Source organism: Lactuca sativa, chromosome 4 (genome assembly GCF_002870075.4).
Source record: "Lactuca sativa cultivar Salinas chromosome 4, Lsat_Salinas_v11, whole genome shotgun sequence".
Classification (NCBI taxonomy): domain Eukaryota; kingdom Viridiplantae; phylum Streptophyta; class Magnoliopsida; order Asterales; family Asteraceae; genus Lactuca; species Lactuca sativa.
The window spans coordinates 132,569,467-132,595,764 of NC_056626.2; the positions used below are offsets into that span (position 1 = coordinate 132,569,467).

The 26,298-nt window shown below is 38.6% G+C and overlaps 2 protein-coding genes across 3 annotated transcripts; both read left to right on the forward strand.

The window, feature by feature from the left end:
* Positions 1-14,049: 14,049 nt before the first annotated feature.
* On the forward strand, positions 14,050-14,523 carry LOC122197485 (secreted RxLR effector protein 161-like). The gene is made up of 2 exons (XM_042901651.1): positions 14,050-14,162; positions 14,217-14,523. The coding sequence occupies exons 1-2, from the start codon at positions 14,050-14,052 to the stop codon at positions 14,521-14,523; spliced, it is 420 nt and encodes a 139-aa protein (XP_042757585.1).
* Positions 14,524-19,850: 5,327 nt separating this feature from the next.
* LOC111921501 (zinc finger CCCH domain-containing protein 43) lies at positions 19,851-22,939 on the forward strand. Of its 2 annotated transcripts, XM_023917082.3 has the most exons (7): positions 19,851-20,819; positions 20,900-20,968; positions 21,209-21,328; positions 21,427-21,717; positions 21,814-22,206; positions 22,436-22,468; positions 22,588-22,939. In XM_023917082.3, the coding sequence occupies exons 1-7, from the start codon at positions 19,974-19,976 to the stop codon at positions 22,759-22,761; spliced, it is 1,926 nt and encodes a 641-aa protein (XP_023772850.1). In that variant the 5' UTR covers positions 19,851-19,973; the 3' UTR covers positions 22,762-22,939. The 2 variants fall into 2 exon arrangements, with proteins under 2 accessions (XP_023772850.1, XP_023772853.1); XM_023917085.3 differs by lacking the exon at positions 22,436-22,468 and having other exon boundaries at positions 19,853-20,819.
* Positions 22,940-26,298: the final 3,359 nt, after the last annotated feature.

The following is a 26,298-nucleotide window of genomic DNA, read 5'->3' on the forward strand; positions in this document are numbered from 1 at the left end:
CCCCCCCGTAGCACAAAGCAAGCATCATTTGTGCATTGGGTAACCAAAAAAATCAGGCATAACCTACACATGCCATCCTACTGCCGACTAAACAGTCCTAGCATGCAGCTCATATAACAGGCATATAAGGCATCCTCCCTAGACCCTTAGCCCTAACTAGCATGAATTCTCATAATCATATATCAGGTACACAAGGCATCCTCCTAGATCCTTAGTCCTATTCTAGCATTCAGTTTTCCGAATCAAAACCATATAACATAACATAGCAAGTATGGGTATCTTGGGGAAAACTTGAGCCCGGCCGGTCGCACGCATCACACACTTCGTCTTTCTTAGAATTTCTCAATTTAGATTTTAGAAAACCATTTTTCTTGTAAAAATCTTTCAATCCCTTAATTTGAGTCCAGACACCCCCGAAGGTGTATCCGAATCCCTCAAACCAGGGCTCTAATACTAACTTGTAACATCCCAAAATTCAAGCCCGAAAATTTCATTTTTAAATTAACAATTCCATAAACATTTTTACCAAAATATTGTCAAATAAACAACACGTCACAAAATAATATTGTTGTGTCCCAAACCATAACGTCAAAAGTAATAAAAATCAGAGTACAGTCCCAAAAACTCCTTGCGGAAAACCATGTGTGTGTGATGCGCTGCTACGCCGCCGGCTCCTTCCCCTTCGACGAAGAGGTACCTGAAACCAAAACCAAAACTGTAAGCACAAAGCTTAGTGAGTTCCCCCATCATACCACATACCATACAATATCGTCAGTATCTTTCAATCAGTAACCTTCATCGGTATCTTTCAACCGGTAACCTTCATTGGTATCTTTCAACCGGTAACCAACTTCGGTATCTTTCAACCGGTAACCAACATCAGTATCTTTCAACCGGTAACCAACATCGGTATCTTTCAACCGGTATCCGTCATTGGTATCTTTCAACCGGTAACTAGGGACTATTTCACCCCTACCACTAGCATACAATCAACAGATATAAACATACAGTCAGACATATCTGGGTACTGACCTACCCTTGGGCCCTACGTACCACTGTTAGGGAAACTAATCCCTACTATACACATAACATATCATCCAGTTAAATCTCATAACCAACACATAACCAGACCAAGATAATTATCACAAAGACCATTATCTTCTAAATACCCCTTTTTGGTGGGCCGACATTGTGGCCTTAGACCCACCCCTACTGGAAGGTAACTCACCTCAATGTCGTGCAGTGTTTGAATTATTCTCGGTGCACAAGTCGACTCCCTTCGACTCCTCGATCCCTACATGACAACCTTCAAGTCAACACACAGCAAGTACAACCCTAAACAGGGTCAGTCCAAGTCTAGTCAAAGTCAACTTCAAGTTGACCCGACTCGCCGAGTTGGGCCGTCAACTCGCCGAGTCCCTCACCCTTTACTTGTCCTCATCCATGACCCGACTCGTCGAGTTGGGCCGTCAACTCGACGAGTTCCTCCCTCACATGAACATCGCATGAAACTCATCCGACTTGATGAACAACTCGTCGAGTTCACATTCATCTGATGAACAATTTCTATCCTCGACTCGCCGAGTTGATGAACAACTCGTCGAGTTCATCTTTATCCTTAAGAAGATTGCCTTGGACTCGCCGAGTCTGTTCTAGCACTCGTTGAGTCCCAAGAACTCCAGGTCTAAAATCACGTCCAATACATTGGGTAACTCTTTCTGTCCGATTACAACCCTTCTAACACTCAACTGGGTTCCTATGACCCTCAACAGATATGGGGCTCAAAGCCTCGGACTCGTCGAGTCCCATTAACGGACTCGCCGAGTCAGTCATGTCCACACTCTAAATCCTTGATTTCTGATGTACAACCTTTGATCAAAAGATAGATCCAAGCTTCTATAATCGATCTAGCACGTAAAGTTACAAACTTTACGTGCTTGCATGGGACTTTGAGCTCAAAAAGACATAAAACAAGCTCTTAAGATGCATGGGGCCTTTCATGGGTGCAAAAGCCACTCAAATCTGCCTAGTGACCCCTTAAATGACGTGATTCAGAAGCTTTAACCCCCAACCATGTTTGCAAACATGGCTGGCCACCAAAAATGGCTTATAAAAGCCCTAGATCTCCTCAAAGAGGGATCTAACAAATGAATGAGCATGGTTACAGCTTTTTACCTTCAATGAGCTGTAGAAGGTGCAAAACTCGGGTTCCCTTGGTCTCTACTTGCTTCCTCAAGCTTTTCTCCTTCCTTCTTAAGACCATAAGCACCAAAATCCACCAACAAGGCTTATATTGCTTTAATAACATCTAGGGTTTCAATGAGAGGTGTTTTGAGAGCATAAGGGACATTTTGGACAACATAACATTGTTTAAATAGGGTGCAAACCCTTGGATTATGTAACGTCTGTGTTTCTGGGCTTGTCATTAATGTTGATGTAATAGTCTAGGTTAACCTTTGTAACCCATTTCGAAATAATAGAAGTGTATTATTTGAGTATTATGTGTTTTGTGCTTAATTATGTGTCTTAATTGAATTAAGTACGAAAATAAGCATCAAAATGAAATATTAGATAAAGCCTATATCTATGGATAACGTTGTAGTAGTTGAAACGAGGTTTCCGATTATATAAAGAATGCCGAAATCCGAGTTATAACGAAGAAGATATGATCTGTCGAAGTTTCGCGACAGAACCGGCAACGCTCAATGACGTAAAAATTGAAATTTACGTTAGAGCGATATTTAGCCTTAGCGATCTACCTAAAAGTCGTAGAGTTCATTAAACCGAGAGCGTGCATAAAAAGATCGTCCAAATCTGACTTCGTATGAGGAAGTTATGATTTTCTGAAGTTTCAACTTAGCAGTATGCAGCCCGAAACTCGAATCCAAGATTGAATTATTGTTGCTCAAAATAATCTAAACGAGAATCAAAGATTTCGTTGATAGTAGTGCAATGGTGAAAAGAAACGGACGTCGGATGAAGAGGTTATGAATTTATAACGGAGTTTTCCTGTCTAGGCCTACTAAAAATAAATAATAAAAATAAAGACAAAATTAGCCGACGAAGTCTAAACGAAAGTTGTAGAGCGTACTCTCACCTTCGCGTGGATATAAAGAACGTCGAAAATGGAACTCGTATGCGAAAGTTACACAAGTTTGAAGTCTGCTTAATCGAGTACGCCAAACGTAATTTTAGAGTACGCCCAGCGTACCCGGAACCGCATCAGCTACGCATGCAGTGGCATCACTCGAGCCATACGCAAGCCATGATGTCGAAGTACGCCCAATGTAACCAAGATTACACCCAGCGTAATCAAGGTTTTCAGCCCCTATAAAAGGAAGTCGAGGGCAACCGATTCTTTTGCCCAAATTCTCTCATCTCTCTCCCGTTTTGCATCGTTTTGCGTGCAACTTATATCCCGAAGCACCGGTATCGTTCCGAATCCCCGAAGCAAGTATCGAAGCCCTGAAGATCCCGAGAAGTGAGATTCCCGAGCCGAAGCTCTGCCCGCGAGGAGCCCGGTTTTTGTGAAGATCTTCCAGATCTACCGAAGGATACTACTACTACAAGTCGTAGTGCTGTCCGATCATCTTCTGATCAAGTGAGTGTGTAGTTACCTTCCTCTAATGCATAATTATGAAGTATTTTATACAAAATACGTGTTATGTGTATATTTTGTTGTTATATGTGTGAATGTATATTCACTTACTTCTATCTCATAGATACGATTTATTCTCTATGAAATACGTGTTATATGTATGTGTCCCATCTGTTGTTTGGAATATGTATCGAATGAGAATGCTATACAGGTTTTTAATTTAGTATAAAAATATATATTTTTATCTACTAATATGTTGGGTAGAACATGGGTAGATAGTTGATGTGTGATAAACAGATGAGAGGTCTCGATGTTGTTGTTATTGATCTAGTTATTCAGCGGAGTATGGATAACGACCAAAGACTCTTTCTAGGCAGTCCTTTGGAACGCTAGCAGGCTCATAACCTGTAGGTGTTGTGAATGATGTGTTCACCAGTGTGCTCTATCCCCCTCATGGTTTCCTTTAGGACATCTATTGTTGAGGAAACCCCTTAGCAGTAATCTCCGTCCCGATGAAAATCCTAGATTAGGTCCCTTGAGATAGATGTTGTTTTAGGGACGTAAAGTGAGGATAACGGGAATGGGTAATCGGGTTATTGTTGGTTGGTAAAAGTAAATATACTTATTTATTGCGGGTTGAAAACCCTATATGCTCACCAAGCTCCCAAGCCTGACCCACTCAGTTTATTTGTATTACAGGTAGTGGCGCGAGGGCATAAGATGGATGAATCATCAAGTTATTTTGTTTATTAGACCGGTTGTTATATGTAACTGTTGTATGGTCTATCTTTTGTTGTTTATGTTTTTGTGTATGTATCGGAACATGACATCCCGAGTTTTGATTTTATAATGAAAATACATTTCTTTATGAAATGCTTTGGTAAAATATTATTTTATCGTACTTTGTTTTTGGGAACAAATTCCGAAACTCTTTTAAACCAAAAGGATTTACTCTGAAATTATTTTAAAAGCATAAATGAAACCGGTCTTTTCCGGCCGTGATTTTGGGGATGTCACAGTTGGTATCAGAGCATTAGTTTAAGCGAACTAGGAATTTGTAGGATTTCTAGACTTAAACTTAGAATGCTAAGTGGAGATTGTGAGATGTGTGTCTGTTATATTATAGACACGAGCACTAGTTTATTTTAGGAAGATGGCTAAAATGCTTTTATGTGCTAAATGTTATATGTTGCCATATATGATATTATTTGTTCGGATCTACGGTTTGTTGCCAAGCGGATCTGCAAACCTTATGTGTGTAGGATTCTAAGCGTACGTCTATGACATTAGAACTAGCATGTAAACGTTTCGGAGTGATAAGGATGATTTAATTATCTATCGTGAATGAGGATCTAATTTCACCTTATTCGGTGTATAGATCAAAAATGGTGAGAACGAGGAGTGGAGTGGGAAATGTTGATGAAAACAGGAATCAACCACCAATGATTGAGCAAATACCTGTTGTAGCTGTTGCACCTGAGCCGATAACAATGGCTGGTGTACAAATGATGATTCAAACAATGTTGGATCGTCAGATGGAAGAAATAAGACGTCTGCTTAGGCAGAATCGTGAAGAACCGTCAATTCAAGTAGAAGAGCCCGAGGAGAATAGAGGGCAGTTTGAAGGAGGAAACTTTAGTGGGATCATTAGTCAAGACGACCCACCGGTGGTTAGACACAACAACCAGTATGGAGGAAATGATGGGCGTGGGTGTAAGTACAAGGATTTCATGGCATCCAAACCACCATGTCTATCCGGAAGCTCGACGCCGGTGCAAGTTATGGACTGGATCTCCGAAATGGAGACAATGTTTGAAAGTTGTGAATGCAGCAACAGGCAGAAGACCGCTCTTGCGATCCCTCTGCTAAAATATGGCGTGTTGAGTTGGTGGAAGTTGTTATCTAACTCTATGCCCAAGGGAGAAGCGAGCAAAATGTCTTGGGAAGACTTTGTGGAACAACTGAAACTGCAATACTGCTCCGAGCAGGACCTTCTGGAAATCAATAATGAGTTTCAGAATTTGAAGAAGGGAAAATTGAGCGTTACTGAATAAGCTGCTAGTTTCACAGAAAAGATGAAGCTTATCCCATATTTAGTACCAACCGAACTCTCTAAGGTCAACAAGTTTGCCCTCGGATTACCAGCGGACTATGGTCCAATGGTTAAGCAAGCAACCACATTAAAAGCCGCCATCTGGGCTGCTAGAAATGTTGAGACCCAGATCAGGGAGAAAGGTCTGGAGAGGTCAGAAGTTGGTGAAAAGAGTAAAATCGATGGACCCTCGGGGTCCAACAAAAAGGGTAAATTCTCGAAGTCTAGTTCGAGAGGAGGTGGAGGAGGCGAAGCAAAATGGTGCGACAAATATAAGAAGAAGCATCATGGAAAATGTGAAGTAGTGACCACATGCTTCAAATGTGGAAAGCCAGGGCATTATGCCAACGAATGCACCCTCACCAAGAAAGTCTGCTATGGGTGTGGTGAGGAGGGGAACATCTCAAGAGATTGTCCGAAAAAGAAGGAGGCAGCAAAACCCAACATTCCGCCAAAGCCGAAGGCAAGAGCATTCCAGATGATACTGGAAGCTGCTAAAGATGAAGCTGATGTCGCTTCAGGTACCTTTCTCGTAAACAAATTGCCTGCCCAAATTTTATTTGATTCTGGAGCCAACTACTCCTTTATTTCGCATGAATTTGGTAGAAAACTAGCTTTGCCTGTCGATAGACTAGATAATGCTTTATTAGTCGAAGTTGCTAGTGGCAAGTTTATACATGTTATCCATCATATGAAAAACATCTTAATTGACTTGAATTGGAATAAGTTCCACGAGGAATTATTACCTATCGAACTTAACGGTTTCGACATCTTTTTGGGAATGGATTGGCTTAGCGCCAATGACGCCGAGATATTGTGTAGAAAGAAGATAGTCAAAGTAAACCCGCCAGGGAAAGAGTCATTTATGGTGTATAGGGACAAACGCAGAGTAAGTTTGGGGATCATTTCTTTAATGAAAGCCAGAAGGTGTTTGGCCAAAGGATGTACATCATATTTGGAATTTGTGATCGATGCTAAGAATGAGAAAAAGGAGATACGGAGCATTCCTGTCGTGTGTGATTATTTGGAAGTATTTCCCGAAGATCTTCCCGGATTACCGCCTGATAGACAAGTGGAGTTCAAAATAGACTTGTTACCAGGGACGACGCCAATAGAAAAAGCACCTTACCAACTAGCATCGATGGAGATGAAGGAGCTGATGATGCAACTTCAGGAATTATTGGACAAAGGTTTCATTAGACCTAGTTCATCGCCCTAGGGAGCTCCGGTGCTATTGTAAAGAAGAAGGATGGAAGTATGAGAATGTGCATCGATTACAGAGAGCTGAACATGGCAACAATAAATAATAGATATCCGTTGCCGAGGATTAATGACCTGTTCGATCAACTTCAAGGTTCAAGTTATTTTTCAAAGATCGACCTAAGGTCAGGATATCATCAGCTGAAAGTAAGAGAGCATGATATCGAGAAGACTGCATTCAGAACGCGATATGGACACTACGAGTTTTTGGTTATGTCATTTGGACTAACCAATGCTCCAGCAGCATTCATGGATTTAACGAATCGGGTTTGTAATCCGTTCCTTGATAAATTTGTGACAGTGTTCATAGATGATATTCTGATTTATTCGAAAAGCCAAGAATAGCATGGCAGACACTTGCGAGAAGTGTTAGAAGTCTTGAAGAAGGAGAAGTTGTATGCTAAGTTCTCCAAATGTGTTTTTTGGATTCGAGAAGTCCAATTCTTGGGTCACGTGGTCAACCAAGAAGGGATAATGGTTGATCCAGCAAAGATTGAAGCTGTAATGAAGTGGGAACAACCGAAAAGTCCCATGGAGATCCGAAGTTTTTTGGGATTGGTCGGATGTTTCCGAAGGTTTATCTAAGGCTTTTCTTCGATTGCTAGTCCATTGACAGCTTTGACCCACAAAGGAACTGCTTATGCTTGGAATGATAAGCATAAAGAAGCATTCGAGAAGCTAAAGAAGAAACTATGTGAGGCACCGATACTTTCTCTGCCCGATTGAGTTGAAGACTTTGCTGTTTATAGCGATGCGTCTGGGGTTGGATTGGGTTGTGTTTTGACCCAAAGGGAAAAGTTGATCACATATGCATCTTGACAGCCGAAGGAGCATGAAAAGAACTACCCGACTCATGATTTGGAGTTGGCAGCGGTAGTTTTCACTCTGAAAATATGGAGGCATTACCTCTATGGCACGAAGTGCAAACTTTTCATTAATCATAAGAGTCTCCAATATCTCTTTAGTCAGAAAGAATTGAATATGAGGCAACGACGCTGGCTAGAATTACTTAAAGACTACGACTGTGATACTTTACCACCCTGGTAAAGCTAATGTTGTTGCTGATGCTCTCAGTTGGAAAGTCAATCTTGAAAGAAAGAGGCCAAGAGCGTTGAGAATTGAAGTTGTCTCGACAATTGTGGAAAGTATAAAGAAAGCTCAAGAGAAAGCTTCTGAAAAGAATGACCGAAAGGAGGAACGTTTGGGTAAGACGTTGGTGTTCGGTATTAACAGTATTGGACTGAAGGTGTTCCAAGATCGGATTTGGATACCTAAGGTAGGAGGAGTCAGAGATCTTCTGATGGAAGAAGCTCACAAGACCATGTATTCGATTCATCCCGGTAGCACTAAAATGTATAGGGACCTCAAAAACCTACTACTGGTGGCCGACGATGAAGCTTGATGTTGCAAAGTATGTGGCCGAGTGTGTGACTTGTGCGAGAGTAAAGACACAACATCAGAAACCGTACGGGAGTTTAGAACCATTGCATGTGCCTATGGGTAAGTGGGAAGACGTTGCAATGGATTTTGTCACTAAACTACCTAGAACAAAGAATGGTCACGACATGATTTGGGTGGTCATTGATCGATTCACTAAGAGTGCGCATTTCATAGCAGCCAAGGAGAAATGGTCTATGGATAAGCTTGCGAATTCTTATGTGAAGGAAATTGTGAGGCTTCACGGTGTTCCGTTAACGATTGTGTCAGATCGTGACAGCCGTTTCACCTCACGATTTTGGAAAAGTCTACAAGAGGAATTGGGTACCAAGTTGTGTTTAAGTACAACTTACCATCCACAGACTGTTGGTCAAAGTGAAAGAACAATACAAACACTTGAAGATATGTTGAGAGCATGTACCATGGAATTCCAAGGTAATTTGGATGAACATTACCTTTGGTAGAATTTTCCTACAATAATTGTTTCCATTCAAGCGTTAAGATGGCACCTTATCAAGCTTTGTACGGACAGAAGTGTTGTACGCCGTCTTGTTGGCTTGAGGCTGGGGAAAAGCAGTTTATGGGACCAGAGATAGTCCATCAAACTGCTGAAAAGTTGAAAATAATTAAGGAGAGAATGTTATCAGCTCAGGATCGTCAAAAGAGCTATGATGACAACAAGCAAAGACCGATGACTTTTGAAGTTGGAGATTCGGTTTTGGTTAAAGTCTCGCCATGGAAGGGACTTACTACCAGAAGAACTGAATGGAATTCATAACACTTTCCATGTGTGTTATTTAAGGATAACGTTGTAGTATTTGAAACGAGGTTTCCGATTATATAAAGAATGCCGAAATCCGAGTTATAACGAAGAAGATATGATCTGTCGAAGTTTCGCGACAGAACCGGCAACGCTCAATGACGTAAAAATTGAAATTTACGTTAGAGCGATATTTAGCCTTAGCGATCTACCCAAAATTCGTAGAGTTCGTTAAACCGAGAGTGTGCATAAAAAGATCGTCCAAATCTGACTTCGTATGAGGAAATTATGATTTTCTGAAGTTTCGACTTAGCAGTATGCAGCCCGAAACTCGAATTCGAGATTGAGTGATTGTTGGTCGAAACAATCTAAACTATAATCGAAGATTTCGTTGATAGTAGTGCAATGGTGAAAAGACAGACGAAAACGGACGTCAGATGAAGAGGTTGTGTATTTATAACGGAGTATTCCTGTCCAAGCCTACTAAAAATAAATAATAAAAATAAAGACAAAATTAGCCTACGGAGTCTAACAAAAGTTGTAGAGCGTAGTCTCACCTTCGCATGGATATAAAGAACATCGAAAACGGAGCTCATATGCGAAAGTTATGCAAGTTTGAAGTTTGCTTAATCGAGTACGCCCAACGTAATTTTAGAGTACGCCCAGCGTACCCGGAACCGCATCAGCTACGCATGCAGTGACGTCACTCGAGCCATACGCATGCCATGACATTGAAGTACGCCCAACGTAACGAAGATTACCCCCAGCGTAATCGAGGTTTTCAGCCCCTATAAAAGGAAGTCGAGGGCAGCCGATTCTTTTGCCCAAATTCTTTCCTCTCTCTCCCGTTTTGTATCGTTTTGCGTGCAACTTATATCCTGAAGCCCCAGTATCATTCCCAAGCCCCGAGGCAAGTCTCGAAGCCCCGAAGATCCCGAGAAGTGAGATTCCCGAGCCGAAACTCTGCCCGTAAGGAGCCCGGTTTTTGTGAAGATCTTCCAGATCTACCGAAGGATACTACTTCTACAAGTCGTAGTGCTGTCCGATCATCTTCTGATCAAGTGAGTGTGTAGTTACCTTCTTCTAATGCATAATTATGAAGTATTTTATACAAAATACGTGTTATGTGTATATTTTGTTGTTATATGTGTGAATGTATATTCACTTACTTCTATCTCATAGATACGATTTATTCTCTATGAAATACGTGTTATATGTATGTGTCCCATCTGTTGTTTGGAATATGTATCGAATGAGAATGCTATACAGGTTTTTAATTAAGTATAAAAATATATATTTTTATCTACTAATATGTTGGGTAGAACATGGGTAGATAGTTGATGTGTGATAAACAGATGAGAGGTCTCGATGTTGTTGTTATTGATCTAGTTATTCAGCGGAGTATGGATAACGACCACAGACTCTTTCTAGACAGTCCTTTGGAACGCTATCAGGCTCATAACCTGTAGGTGTTGTGAATGATGTGTTCACCAATGTGCTCTATCCCCCTCATGGTTGCCTTTAGGACATCTATTGTTGAGGAAACCCCTTAGCAGTAATGTCCGTCCCGATGAAAATCCTAGATTAGGTCCCTTGAGATAGATGTTGTTTCAGGGACGTAAAGTGTGGATAACGGGAATGGGTAATCGAGTTATTGCTGGTTGGTAAAAGTAAATATAATTATTTATTGTGGGTTGAAAACCCTATATGCTCACCAGGCTCCCAAGCCTGACCCACTCAGTTTATTTGTATTACAGGTAGTAACGCGAGAGCATAAGATGGATGAATCATCAAGTTATTTTATTTATTAGACCAATTGTTATATGTAACTGTTGTATGGTCTATCTTTTATTGTTTATGCTTTTGTGTCTGTATTGGAACATGACATCCCGAGTTTTGATTTTATAATGAAAATACATTTCTTTATGAAATGTTTTGGTAAATATTATTTTATCATACTTTGTTTTTGGGAACAAATTCCGCAACTCTTTTGAATCAAAAGGATTTACTCTGAAATTATTTTAAAAGCATAAATGAAACTGGTCTTTTCCGGCCGTGATTTTGGGGATGTCACAGATTAGAGTTTTTGTCCAGACAACACTTACTCGTCGAGTCTGGGACTCGACTCGTTGAGTCCACGGCTTAAAACCCGCGTCCCATCCCGCTTCTACTCGGCGAGTTGGTCCTTCAACTCGCCGAGTCCAAGGCCAAAAATGCAAAATACATAAATAAAAATAGAAAGAAGAGCGTACCAAGAACCAGGTGCTACATTTGCTCTGGGATAGGCCCAACTCGTCAAGTAGACTCGATTGTTGACTGAGAAGTTTAATGATCTACTCGACGAGTCGGGAGACCGACTCAACGAGTAGAAGTTGTCTGGATGAAACCCTAATAGTTGGGGTTTGCACCCTCTTTAAACAACTTATAATGCCCCAACCCAGCCTCCATTGTTCCTCCCAACCCAGAGAAAGCCCTAACTCGAACCCTAAGCCTCTTTTGAGTGTTCTTGAGCTTTTTAGTGACTTTTGTGTGCATTTGAAGTTGGAAGAGATGAAGGAATCTTAGGAGTTCAAGTAGAAGCTAGTAGATCCAAAGGTTTTGCTTCATTCTCAGTTTATTCAAGGTAAAAAACTTGAACCTTGACCATCTATCTCTTAGATCTTGTTTTGGGGCTATTTTCTACCATTTTTATAAGTTTGTGAAGTTATAATTGGATTTTGTGAGTGTGTTTGGAGTTACACTTCAGATCTGGAACCATTGAGAGTTCCCATGGCATAAAGGTGCCAACTTTATGGCCATGGGAGACCCATGCTTCTTATATACCTCTTTTTAGGGCTTTTTGAGCCAAAAACCCCATGCATGGATGTCAAGATTGGAAATTTACGTATAAAATGGACCTTAGGAGGTCAGATCTATGGTTTTGATGCATTAAGACCCATTCTAATCGACTGAATAGTTTTAGACAAAGAAGGACTCGGCGAGTCGCTTGGGTGACTCAGCGAGTCGGGTCGCATTTTCCCCCGAATGTCTTCTGGTAATGGTCTTTGGTTGAGTGGAAGGAACACTTAGCCTGTTAGGGGTTTGTTATGGACTTGAAGATCGAAGGACTTGACGAGTTCAAGGAGGAACTCGGCGATTTCAAGGCAATGTCTCAACCACATGAAGACGGACTCGACAAGTTCAAGGATGAACTCGGCGAGTCATAGACTGAACACCTTCATACAGATGAAGATGGACTTGACGAGTTCAAGGAAGAACTCGGCGAGTCAGTTGAAGAAGGTCCCGATGTTTTGCTGAAGGAGAAATCGTTGAGCTCTTGCTAGACTAGACGAGTAGGGACAAGGTTGTAGCATTTTGTGGAAGTGGGGACTCGACGAGTTAGTAGACTAACTCGGCGAGTCGAGTTAACCAAATGTTGACTTTGACCAGGGTTTTGACCTTGACTTTGACTTGGACTTGAGTGACCCTTGTAAGGGTTATGAGTATGAATTGATAACTTAGAAAAGTTGTCGTGTAGGGATTGAGGAGTCGAGGAGAGTTGATTTTCGTACCGAGGACAGTGCAGACACTACACGACATTGAGGTGAGTTACCTTCCAGTAGAAGTGGTTCTAAGGCACCAAGGCCGACCCACTAGTAGTTGATTACAATAGAGATGATTGTCTATGTGATAATTGTCTGGTTGTTATTTTTTAGATGTGTTCTACGTGCCAGTATGATATGTTATATGTGCTAATGGTAGTAGGAAGGGGAATAGTCCCTGATTCGGTCGTTAGGACCGGAGGGTAGGTCGGACACCGCATATATATGTCTGATAGCATGATTATGATATATATTATTATGTGATAGTAGTAGGGGGTGAAATAGTCACAGTGACCGGGTAAGATAGACCGGAGGGTAGGCAGGCACCCCAGAATGGCCTGACACGGGTAGGTCAGCACCCCATAATGGCTTGACACGGGTAGGTCGGGCACCCCAGAACTGCCCGACAGTATGTATGGTTGTATGGTATGCGGTATGATGGGGGAACTCACTAAGCTTTGTGCTTATGGGTTTCAGTTTTGGTTTCAGGTACCTCTTCATCTAAGGGGAAGGAGTCGGCAGGGTAGCAGCGCATCGCACACATATGTTTCCGCATTTGAGAAACCTGGGATTGCACTCTGACATTATACTATTTGACATTATGGTTTTGAGACATGTAATTATGGTTTTGTGGTTTGATGTGATATCAGTATTATTTTTCCTTAAACAATCTTACAAGTAATATAAATTAAAACAAAAAATTTTGGTCTCGATTTTTGGGATGTTACAAGCACGAATGGTAGTCAAAGGATATTGTTAAGAGGAAGGAATTGATTACAAATAGACGTTCGCTTCTGTGGCTAGACTTGAATCAATTTGCTTATTTCTAGCCTATGTTGCTCACAAAAACTTTGAAGTATATAAAATGGATGTGAAGTGTGCATTTTTGAACGGAGAACTTGAAGAAACAGTCTACGTTGAACAACCTCCATGTTTTGTGAATGAAAAATTTTCGAATCACTGTTATATTATGGATAAAGATGTATATGGTCTTAAACAAGCTCCACGAGCATGGTATGAAACTCTAACTCGTTTTCTAAAACAGTCTAAATTCAAACAAGGTTTCGTTGATCCTATCTTCTTTTGGAAGAAGGAGAGAGACCATTTAATGATAGTTCAAATTTATGTTGATGATATTATTTCCGGATCCACTAACCCCAACTTAACTATTGAATTCCGAAAATTAATGGAGACAAAATTTGAAATGAGTTCTATGGATCCAATTAATTTTTTCCTTGGTTTAAATATAAGACAGAGTTCGGAGAGAGTATTCATCAATCAAGAAGCTTTCATGAAGACTTTACTGGCCAAATTCGGAATTATGGGGGATTCCGAAGTCAAGGTTCCAATGACATTCGGAACGAAACTCGTTCCTTCACTTGATAAACCAGCAACAGATATTACCTTGTTTCGACAGATGATCGGATCTTTATTGTAACTGACATCTAGTCATCCTGATATAATGTTTGTTGTTTGTTACTGTGGCAGGTTTCAAGCGGATCCTCGAGAACCTCACATGATGGCAGTTAAGAAAATATTATCATATTTGAAACGAACTACTTCACTCAGTTTATGGTATCCATCCAATTCAGGATTCTTTGTGCAAGCGTACTCGGATGCTGACTTAGGGGGATGTGAGCTTGATCGAAAAAACACATCTAAAGCAAAATACATTGCAACATGTGTATCCTTATCCACAGCTAAAGCAAAATACATTGCAACAACATCATGTACATCACAAGTGGTATGGATTCAGAATCAACTCCATCAACTCGATAATCCTCTCCTTGATTGACCCGAAAATCACCGGCGTCGCCTCAAGGATGCCTCTCGTGATCTCTGACGCAATGAACTCGTGCAATCTCTCATCAACTGGTTTGGATCCCGAACCTGAACCTGATCCTAATCCCGATCCTCCTGCTCCGTAACACGTAATCATCACCATTCTGAAAAAAAATACATGAGTGTCAGAGTCATACATATTCTCGAGAGGTCTCACACACTCTACAAGTTCCTCGGTTATATCTCGACCCCCTTGATTCGAGTATGAATCCTCTGCTTTCAGTAGTACGAGCCCATACTACCTTCCACATCTATCTGTACTTTCCCCAAGGATTGCTTCGACTTCACCAGTTCCCTTTTACTACTACTGCACTCTTTGCTAATCTCTTCCTAGGCTTACCCTAAGGTAACCCTCCAAACCACTCTTCGACTTCGAACCTACTCGCCGAGTCTTACAAGAGCTCGCCAAGTTCTCCTTTAAGCAAAGTTGGGACCTTCTACAACCGACTCGTCGAGTTCATCCTTGAACCCTTCGAGTTCATCTTCATCCAGGTTAAAGTGTTTAGTCCTTGACTCGCCGAGTTCTTCTTGAACCCGTCGAGTTCATCTTCATATGGTTGGGACATTGTCTTGAACTCGCCGAGTTCATCCTTGAGCTCGTCGAGTTCTTCGATCTTCAAGCCCCTATTCCAGTCCATCATGTTGAGTCCTCTCCTAGACTCAACCAGATCGATCAGAAGCCAAAAAGGTTGGGGAACCATACCCCGACTCGCCGAGTCCCCCAAAGTCCATGTCCATACAGTTGATTTCAGTCGAGCTCAATACATCCATAACATAGATCTGGCCTCTTAGGGTCCATATTACACGTAAAGTTACAAGCTTGATGTGCATGCATGGGGGTATGTGGCTCAAATGGCCCTAAAATGAGGTTATATGATGCATGAGACTCCCATGCCCATAAAGTTGGCACCTTTATGCCATGGGAATCCTCAATGGTTCCAGATCTGAAGTTCTACCCCTTTAGAACCACAAAACCCCAAAGTTGGCTTTACTAAAGCTTAGAAAAGGTAGAAATGAACCCTAACTAGAGATCTAAGAGATAGATGGCCAAGGTTGAAGCTTTTTACCTTGAATGAGCTAGTAACGAAGCAAAACCTTTGGATCTACTTGCTTCTTCTGGAACCCCCAAGCTTCCACTTCTTTCTTCAAGCTTCAAACAACCAAAACACACAAAAATGGCTTAAGAACACTCCAAATGCTTTAGGGCTTCGAGTTAGGGCTTTTCTGGACTGTGAGAGACGATGAAGGCTGAATTAGGACAAGATAAGGCATTTAAATAGGGTGAAAACCCTAAATATTGGGGTTTCATCCATGCAGACCTACTCGCCGATTCGGGCTCCCGAATGGTCGAGTAGGTTACTTAAAACCCGTGTCCAAAGTCTAGTCTACTCGACGAGTTGGGCCTCCAACTCGTCGAGTCCCAGTATAAAACATGCAAATATTTAATTTTTAAAATACGTACCGGGAACCGAGTGTTACAAAGTATGAGCCCATTTATGAACACTTGAAGCGGATGATTAAGTGTTACATTCTGGAAATTGCAAATATGGATGTTAAAATAGCTTATGTTATGAAAAAAAAGACCAATTTTGAAGTCGTTTGATCAACCGGAAGACATCCAACATTTAAAAGGAGGACTCATTGACAAAAAGCACTAGAGCATCATCTACAAAATGAAGGAGGGTGAAGAAATTAAGAACTGTATGTTCTTTTTGAGGGGTAAGCATTTGTACTCTACAAGTGCTGTGAACTCCAATCTTACAAGGGCAGAAGTGAACAAGTCCAACTCAGCTGCAAATGTCAAATGTGTTTAGGATATGATTTGTTGGTATATATCTGTCTGGACATCCTTTCTAAAGATCATGCCGAAGATTTTCGACATCCAAAGGCAATAAAGAAGACCTCCTTCCGATTTGACACAAAGGGGAAGATTGTTAAGTCATATTTAGTGTTATGTGAAATAGCTATTTTCGAAATTATGTCTTGTTCCGATTCTGAAATAGGGCATGTCCATTTTCGGAATTGTTATCTTATTTGGTCTTTATATAATGTCTGTATTTGTCTTTTATCTAACAACATTTATATCGTTCTCTTCCAGCTAGAAATAATAGTTACTCCTTACGAATTGTTCTATTGCTGAGATTAATGGAATTCATCTTTTGTTCAATCGTCATCGTTCCATTTCATTGATTCAGTTTTGTAATATAGAATCTATCAGTCATTTATTATTTCTATCAAACCGAGGAGCCAATGTTGTCGGTTAGAGTACAATTGATCAATGGCCAAAAAGGGTTGTACATTTAAAGGTTAGACACATATGCACGAGGTCATAGCAAAAAATCCATTTTTTTTAGATTTATTTTTTATCGAAAAAAAACCGAATATACCAAAATTTATAATTTTTTATCATCTTTCCATAGACATCCATATTGATATATACAAAACGATTTTTTTCGAAAAAAACTCACTTTATTTTATTGATTTTTTAATATTTATGCTTATTTTTATCAAATAAAATAAAATAAATATATCAAAATTTATAATTTTTAGTACTCTTTAAATAGACATTCATATCATTGTTAAAAAAAATAGTTTTTTTTTTCACTTTGTAGGTCATATTCACACTGCGAATTAGATTTGTGAATAGATTCATATTGTGAATCTAATCTGCACATAATTTTGTTATTAGTATTCACAATGTGAATTTGAATTATCATTTCAATACCTTGATCATACACAAATTAATTTAATGAAATTTACATGTGAATCGAAGTATATTTTCTTGTAATCTTATAATATTTTAACATTTTGATTACTCATAAATTAGTTTTGTACGAATCACAAGTGAATTTATTTACAATTTACATTGTGAATATGAACTGTATGTATAATTCAATTTTCAAGATTTACAATGTGAATCTGATTTAGTATTATTTATAATGTGAATCTAAATTGAATATAATTTATATTTTAGTATTCACAATGCGAATCTGAGCTAATTTTTTGATATTTTTACATTTATATGAATGTCTTTTTAAAAGGTACCAAAAAATATGAATTTTGATATACTTATTTTATTTTTTCAATAAAAAATAAACATGAATATTAAAAAAACCAACAAAACAACGTTAGGTTTTTTGAAAAAAAAGAAGATGTTTTTTGTATATCGATATGGATGTTTATGTTAAGATGATAAACAAAATTATGAATTTCGGTATATTTTTCTTTTTTCAAAAAAAGAACAATCATAAAAAAAACAAAAAAAATGGATTTTTTGTTATGATCCAACGCGTATCATCATTTTCTTTCCAACGATGAAGATTGATTCCTTAGTTCATGGTTTAAAATAGTTTTTTATTGAATATATATATATATATATATATATATATATATATATATATATATATCTTATTTTAAATTTATAAAAATCTACTTAGATATTGTTTGAAGTGTGTTATTGTATGGAAAAATGTCAAAATTAAGTGATTTTAATGAGGAAAAAATATTCAAACGTTAAAAGTACAATAAGGATAATAAGGATAATGATTGAAATCTTTTTAAAAAAATTATGAAATAAAATAAAATTTAATTGTTAAAAAAACAAAATATAGTATTCTTATGTAATTTGTACAAGACAAAACTGTACAAATAGTCTCGGTTAGCTGAAAATTGTCACTTTGGTTCAAAAAGGTTTGGACTAGCACTAGAGGTCCAAACTTTTCATTTTGTTGCGATTTTTATCCATTTTGCTTTGAACTTTTTTGAAATGACGATTTTGCCCTTATTTTTTTCTTTTTCAGTTTTTATATTAATTTTATTAAGTTTTTTATTAAAATAAATAAAAAGAAAATTGAAACTAATTTCTCTCTCTCACCCCCTCTCTCTCTCTCTCTCTCTCTCTCTCTCTTTCTTTCTCTCTTTACACATACCCATCTTCTTCTTCCTGAAAATCAATCCAGAGGAACAAAAAAACACCCTTAACAAATTGTTGAACTCGTCGGTTATCAATGGAGATGGAGAAAACAGAAGGACAAATCATATCTAGGGCTAGTCTTCTTCATCTGTTTCCAGATCTGTTTGTGTTCTCCATCATCATCAGGATCGGTTTACAGCACCACCCCCTTCTCAGTTTATCTTCTCCATTTGTGTCTCGATTTCCAGATTTATCAACAGGAAAACCAACCTCAACCACACCCTCTAGTACCATGGTAAATCTTCAACATATCATCTCCAATCTTCGATCTCGTCGCCTCCGTCCAAATCTGTAAATGTCACTCTGTCTGGAAACTCAAGCCACAAACGCCGCCTCTACCTCCGTCTCCGTCGATCCTCGTCTCTCTATCTTTCTCCATCGAACGTGAAGACCGTCGCAGACCAAAGATTTGGCTAACTAAGGGCAACGATTGGTTAGGATTCTCAGATCCGACGAGTTAGGGTTTCAGAATAACGAGTATCAAACGAGTTAGGGTATCCCAAATGACGATATTTCTTCTTCTACGTCGGAAACCCTCTGTCGTTGTTGCCCTTCTTCTTCGTCAAAAACCCTATGTCGCCGGCGTCTGTGGCTGGAGTTCGTCTATCTACTTCTTCGATGTTAGTGGTGGCGGTGGTTACAAATCTGCATATGGTGGTGGATCAGCAAGGGTTTCTCACTCCCTCCAACACTCCCTTTCACTCCCCTATCTATCTTCACCTAGAATAGCCACTGTAGGTTACAAGACATTTCCGGAATTCAAACTTGAGAACGAGAGATGTGGAGGCGGCTAGCTACGGTGGAGACGGTAACCGGTGGTGGTGGTGTTCATGTTTACCAGAGGGAAAAAAGATGGGGGTGGGTGGTGAATGGATGATAACACAAATATTTATTTTCTTTTTTTTTTCTTTTCTTTTTTGTTTATTTTTAAATAAAAAATATAACAAAATAAAAAATTAAAAAAATGAAATTAATGAGGGGCAAATCGGTCATTTTAAAAAAGTTCAAAGCAAATTGGACCAAACTCGCAACAAAATGAAAAGTTTGAACCTCTGGTGCTAGTCCAAATCTTTTTGGACCAAAATGACAATTTTCAGCTAACCACATGCACTATTTGTAGAGTTTTGTCTTTGTACAAAACATTTTATAAGAAAATTATTTTATGAAATAGAGAATATAAAGTATTCTGAAAATATGACATGGTCTAAAAAAAACTTTAAAAAGCTTTAAAAAATCCGTTAAGTTTGACGGAAATCATCCGTGCAATCACACGTTTCACACCTATACATTGTATTTTAACATTCTCTCTCACACACTGGCACACACACTCTTCTTCGTTCTTTCTCCGGAAATATATTTACAATTCAGAAACCCTCTTTCTCCATATTTTCTGAAAACTCGGGGTTTGAAGATTGAGATGTGGAGGGAGAATGGATGCATTTGAAGAAAACTCTCAACTTAATAATCAACAACAACAACAACAACATATAGATTTAGGGCTGCAGTCTGATTCGTCCATCAACAATGATAAGCTAGTGGAAGATATTACGAAAGAGCTTCAAAACCTAGTGGTACCCTGCAAAGATAAGCTTCTTGATCGAGATCTTCAGGGGCATTCGGTTGTAACGGATGAGGAAGATGAAGTGAAGCGAGCAATAGATGAAGAGCTTCGGCACCTGTTAGTGAAGGAGGCTGTTAATGAAGCGTTTCAAGCCGACTCTTCGAGTGGAAGCGGAGAGAAGTATTTCCGAGATGTACGGCAGTTCGTGGATGAGGCTATCGAACGGAACGGTCTGAAGAAGGTTAGAGAAGAGGATCCGAAGGAATGTAGGGTTTTAGAAGAGCGGGAAGTTGGCGAGACTGGACTAGAATGCGAAAAGGATGGGGGAAACGTTGTTGACGTTAATGGTGATGCTGATGAGAAAGCGGTTGAACATAAGGAGATGGATTCGAAGGAGAATCACGAGATTGAGATAGAGGATGGGGATGACACTAGTGAAATTGTCGGTTACGAGAGTAACGGTGAAGACAAGAGGAGTGAAGGTGGGAATGAGAAAGAGTTTGAAGATGGGGAGGATCTGGAAAACGAGAACGAAAATGCTGGTGGAGAGGGCGATGAAGGTGGGCCGATGACTGTTCCAGGGGGTGGTGGATCGAAAAGGTATCATTATCCATTGAGACCAGATGCTGAGGATTGTTCATATTACATGAGGACAGGGATGTGCAAGTTCGGATCAAATTGCAAGTTCAATCACCCTCTCAGAAGGAGAAATCAGGTTTAATTTCTACAAACAAATTTCAACTTTTCTCTCATTGTGTCTGCTAAAACTTACTGAAGATCACTTCTCTTATTTAGCAACCCACGAAGGAGACGAAGATTCAGAAGGAAGAAAACTCAGAGAGGCATGGCCAGGTTGACTGCAAGGTTATTTACCATCTATGTTCATATAATCTCTATCCATTTCCATACAGTTGTCGTTGTTACACAGCTACAGATTATCCCTTCATGTGGGCCTTTGTTACAACAAGTAACTAGTCTGTATATTTATTCCCAGTGCTAATGTTTGTTCTATGTATCTGGTTAAGTCATACAATCATTGCTATGGGTACCCTGTCTTGTCACTTAGAAGCATTCCTGATACTTGATCTTGTCATTTTGCTGCAGTTTTACCTATCAACAGGTGGTTGCAAATATGGGAAATCTTGCAAATTCAGTCATGGTAGAGGAAAAACTGCTGTAACACCAGTGGTAGAGTATAACTTTTTAGGTCTCCCAATCAGACCGGTATTACTAATTTGCAATCTTTATTGTATTCAAGATTCATTCATATTATGTTCTTCCTCCTGGTGTATATTGTTTGACTACATTTTATTATATTACAGGGAGAAAAAGAATGCCCTTACTACATGCGTAATGGCTCCTGCAAATATGGGCCAAATTGTAGGTTTAATCATCCTGATCCTACTGCAGTAGGAGGAGTAGGAGGTGATTCAGCCCATTCCCATTCCCCAACCCCATATGGAAATGATGGACCTCTTCCAAATATGCCCCCATGGTCACCTCAAAGAACTCCAGACACCCCTGCTGCATTTCTACCAGTGATGTACTCACCACCACCACCACCACCCCAGCAGCACATTCCTCCACCAACTCCAGATTGGAACGGTTATCAGGTATATTGTCTGTCTAATGACTAAATTGCCCTTGTACAACTAAATACATATATATTTACTAACTTGTTTATGTTTTTGGGGTTGACTTTTGTTGAGGCTCCTGTCCCACCTCCACCACCTCCTGCCCATGTGTATCCGAGTTCAGAAAGAGGGTTGCCTATTCCACCGGCTTTCTTTTTGAACAATCCACCTACTGATGCTAACCTGTACACACATCAACATCAGAATCAGCATCATCAACCACAGTCACAGATGACACATCAGCATCAGCATCAGAATCAGCATCAGCATCCACATCAGCATCATCAGCCACAGTCACAGATGATGGGTTCAGATTATCCTGAAAGGCCTGGACAACCTGAATGCAGCTACTTCATGAAAACAGGGGACTGCAAATATAGATCGGGCTGCAAGTTTCATCATCCTAAGAGTCGCATTACCAAGACTGCCCCTTCTGTTCTGAGTGATAAAGGGTTGCCTTTAAGGCCTGTAAGTACATCCTCTTTTTTCTTCTATGGTAATTTATCGTAAAACATTCTTTAGTTCTCGTTGTTTTGGCCTTTCAATGGTTTCTCAATTTGTGGATGTGGGTCCCGATTCACAAGAAACAATAGCAAGATTGTGGGTCCCAATTGAGAATGGAGACATTACTTAAGTTTGTTCTTTATATTGCACTTAACATTTGGGGTTTGTTTTGGTTGCATTATTATTTTTGAAGGAAAAACATTCAAATCAGATTCACTCAGGAATGGTACATTCCACAAACAACTTTTTCTTCATTCCAACGGAATGAACAATTCCTTTCCTTCTTGTATTACCACTTTGGTTCAAGTATTAATTTTGATATTGTTTTTGAAATGATGGGTGCAGGATCAGAATATGTGCACGCACTACAGTCGGTATGGAATATGCAAATACGGGCCGGCTTGTAAATATGATCACTCACCAAATTCCAATTCCAATTCCCATTCCCATTCCAATTCCAATTCCATCCCAGGCGAAGGGTATCGATCAGATGGCCATCTCATGCAACAATCTATGTAATCAGCTGCTTGGACTTAGACTTGAATACAAGTTTTATTTTATGTTTAAACCAACAAAACTTTGAGTCTCTTTTTATGACCCTTGAACTTGAAGGGTATTTACTGTTTAGAAAGTGTCGAATGATATGTTTAAATTACCTCCCATAGTTTTATACTATGCTTTTGTTTCATCCATTAAACTATTTTCAAATATTCACTACTAACAAACAAATCGACTTACTCTCTTTCACTGTGCTTTGTTATGCTTTTGTACTACTCTGCTTCACATGGTCCATGGGATATAACTTCATAGCAACAAATACTTGTTTTACTGGATCGGTTTATTTTTATCTTGATCATAATTAGATTTATGAAACAAAATTCATAAAACTGAGAAGCATATTCAAGCCCCAATTTGAAATCAAAATTGAACTCAAAGCCCTAATAAAATTCAAAATGGTTTGTTAGTTTTTCTACTTGCAATAATTATCAATTCTTGCAAAAGATGGATTTTATTTATGAGATCTGAAGATGTGTGTTGTTTACTTGTTTTAATAGATCGACCGATGCCAATACACCAACTGTTCATGAGATCAGTTGATGGGGTGTTGCATGATTCATAGATTACAATGATATTGGTAAAATAGATTTAATACTATGAATTTGTGATTATCAGAGGACAATAAACTATCAAATGGTGCATAATTTTGAAAACACTTTATTGATTCTGTTATCAAAATAAAAGTTTAGCAAAAAATAGGTTGATTGTTGAAAACGGTGCTACTTTCGAAATTGTTAGAAATATGATATGTATATGTATTATGTTTACTCAATCTTGAGCGTAATAAGTGGTAAATATTGAAAAATGTAAATGTGTAAAAATTTATAAACTAAAGTACTTAGATGAAAATTTATTTTTAAGTGTTTTTAAATCTACGCAGTTTATAAAGAAAAAGGGCAAAAGCCTGCGGATCAGGAAGCAATTAGGCAAAAGTCATGGACGGTTAAGAAGCAAATTCATAATAACTGAAGGCAAGTATAAGAAGGATCCGATTGTAATTTTGCAACGTTATGCAGTGGACTTTTTATGATAGTTAAAAGGGTTTTTAACATAAAAGTTTTTAATTTTCTCAAATTTTGTCGGTACAATGTTTTTGTTCTGACGATGATTTTTTCTTCATTAATGTCCAAAGTTTAGGCATGAACACGGCTAAAATCGATGAGGGACAAAACCTTCACACTTTGACAAATTTAAAGGCTTTTATGTCAAAGGCCCTAATATTTTTTTTATTTATATATTATCATTTCTCCTTCTTCATGTACGAATTGTAAAGCTAAAGTTCTATGTAGTTATTAGTCAAATGCTTATTCTATAACTCCATTTTATAGTTAAAAAATATCATTGTTTATTCATGTTTGTTCCAATATCGTTGTTTTGAGAAAATTACACAATTGGTCTATGTGGTTTACAAGAACTAGTTGGTTAAAGAAACTTACGAAAACCTCTACGTGTATGGTCCGTTTGATTTTAGACGCTAGTCGAGCCCACATGACCATCACACGAGGGTATATTCATCATGTCATATTGTCTGCCATAGAATCATATTTATGAAGGTTTTGTCCTTGTCTTTTCACCATGTTGGTATTAGTGGGTGGGGCAGTAAAAGTGATGGCCCTGAGCCTCCAAATTTAAAGGTCCTATTTTCATGTATCTACTTATATTAGAAGAAAAAAAAAACGTTTGATATTAATTTGTCGCAGGTAGTGACAAAAAAGGAAAAACGAGATTAGAGTCAAAATTGATGTAGAAGACGAAGAAATTTTAACCGATTCTTCAGGAATCTAAGCAATTAATCATTTTTATACTTAAAAAAGTTAGTGTTAAGGGCATCATTTTTTTTATTTTGTATGGAGCCTCAAACCAACTTGAATCGACCCTCCTTTTCACTACACATCCCCCAAAAAAACATATTATCTTCCCTAACCTTAACATTCAACAAGAGAAAATGGCTTTAGACAAGATTTAATCAGTAAACAAGTGTTATAAAGTTGACTTTGTGGAAAGGTGTACACTAAATATGTTGTTGAAACAAACACTTCAATTTTGCTTCACGACTTTGCTTTCTTCTCAAACTCTACTTTTCATTTTACAAGGGGTATACATTTTTTTGAATTTTCTTTCTACAAATCACCTTCTACAGTAGCGTCCTAGCATATTAAAACGTTTTTTTAATTGAATTTTTTTTCACAATTGTGCATATTTGTTATGTGCACATATGCACATTTCTGTTTGTGTATACATGCATATTTTTGTTTCTGCACACATACATTATTTACATGTAAAATATGCACATATGCATATTTATGTTTTTTTATACATATGCATATTTATATTTGTGCAAACATGAACATTTATGTTTGTACACATATGCACGTCTGTTTGTGCATACACTTATGTTTGTAAACGTATGCAGTTTCCTGTATGTGCATACACACACGTTTCTATTTGTGTATACACGTATATTTTTGTTTATGCATACATGCATACTAAAGTGTTGTGATATCCATTACAAATGACACATGAAACATAATGAACATATGTATTGTTGTTATTTTTTGGTAAATTCTACAGTGATGTTCCCCTAAACTTGTTACGGCTACTAATGTTGTCATTATATTAACTTCATGTCTTTCTTTCTTGCTATTTTGTTGCTTTGTTGATGCAAAAATTGGTTTTTGTTTTAGTTGTCTCATTCATCTCATTCTTACTAACATATGTATTGTTGTTATTTTTTGGTAAATTCTACAGTGATGTTCCCCTAAACTTGTTACGGCTACTAATGTTGTCATTATATTAACTTCATGTCTTTCTTTCTTGCTATTTTGTTGCTTTGTTGATGCAAAAATTGGTTTTTGTTTTAGTTGTGTCATTCATCTCATTCTTACTATAGATGATCTTCATTCATATATTTAATGTCTCAACATATAGTAGCTCAAATAATGTAAATCTTATTGTTCTAATTGGAACTTTTCTCCAATAAATCTCTTTGTGACATTTTCATAAACACCTTGTATGCATATCTCAAAACTCTAATATTTTGCATTCAAACACGAAATTTTCTCCAATAAATTGCTTCGTGACATTTCCACACACCTTATATGCATATCTTAAAACGCTAATCTTTTGCATTTTGTAACATCCGTCTCTCAAGGTATTAATTAATTATTTAAATTAATATTGGTTTTGGACTAACAATTGGACAATGGACCCTTTGGAGTGGACCTTAGCAACTGGACCAAGAAGTTGGGTTGTCCATAAGCCGTACGTTGGGCGTAACCTGGCGTACGCGGGGCTTAGCGGCCACATTGGATTCTAGGGACTCGGGGGCGTACGCGGGCAGATGCCAAACCCTAATTTTTAGGGTTTAAGACATATGAATACTCCATTATAGCCTCCCCTTTGGCCTCCTCATTAGTCCCTCACCCTCAGAAAACCCTAGTTCGTCTCATACTCCATTGTTTTGTGTGCTTGACCTTTTTGAGTCCATTTTGATGAAGA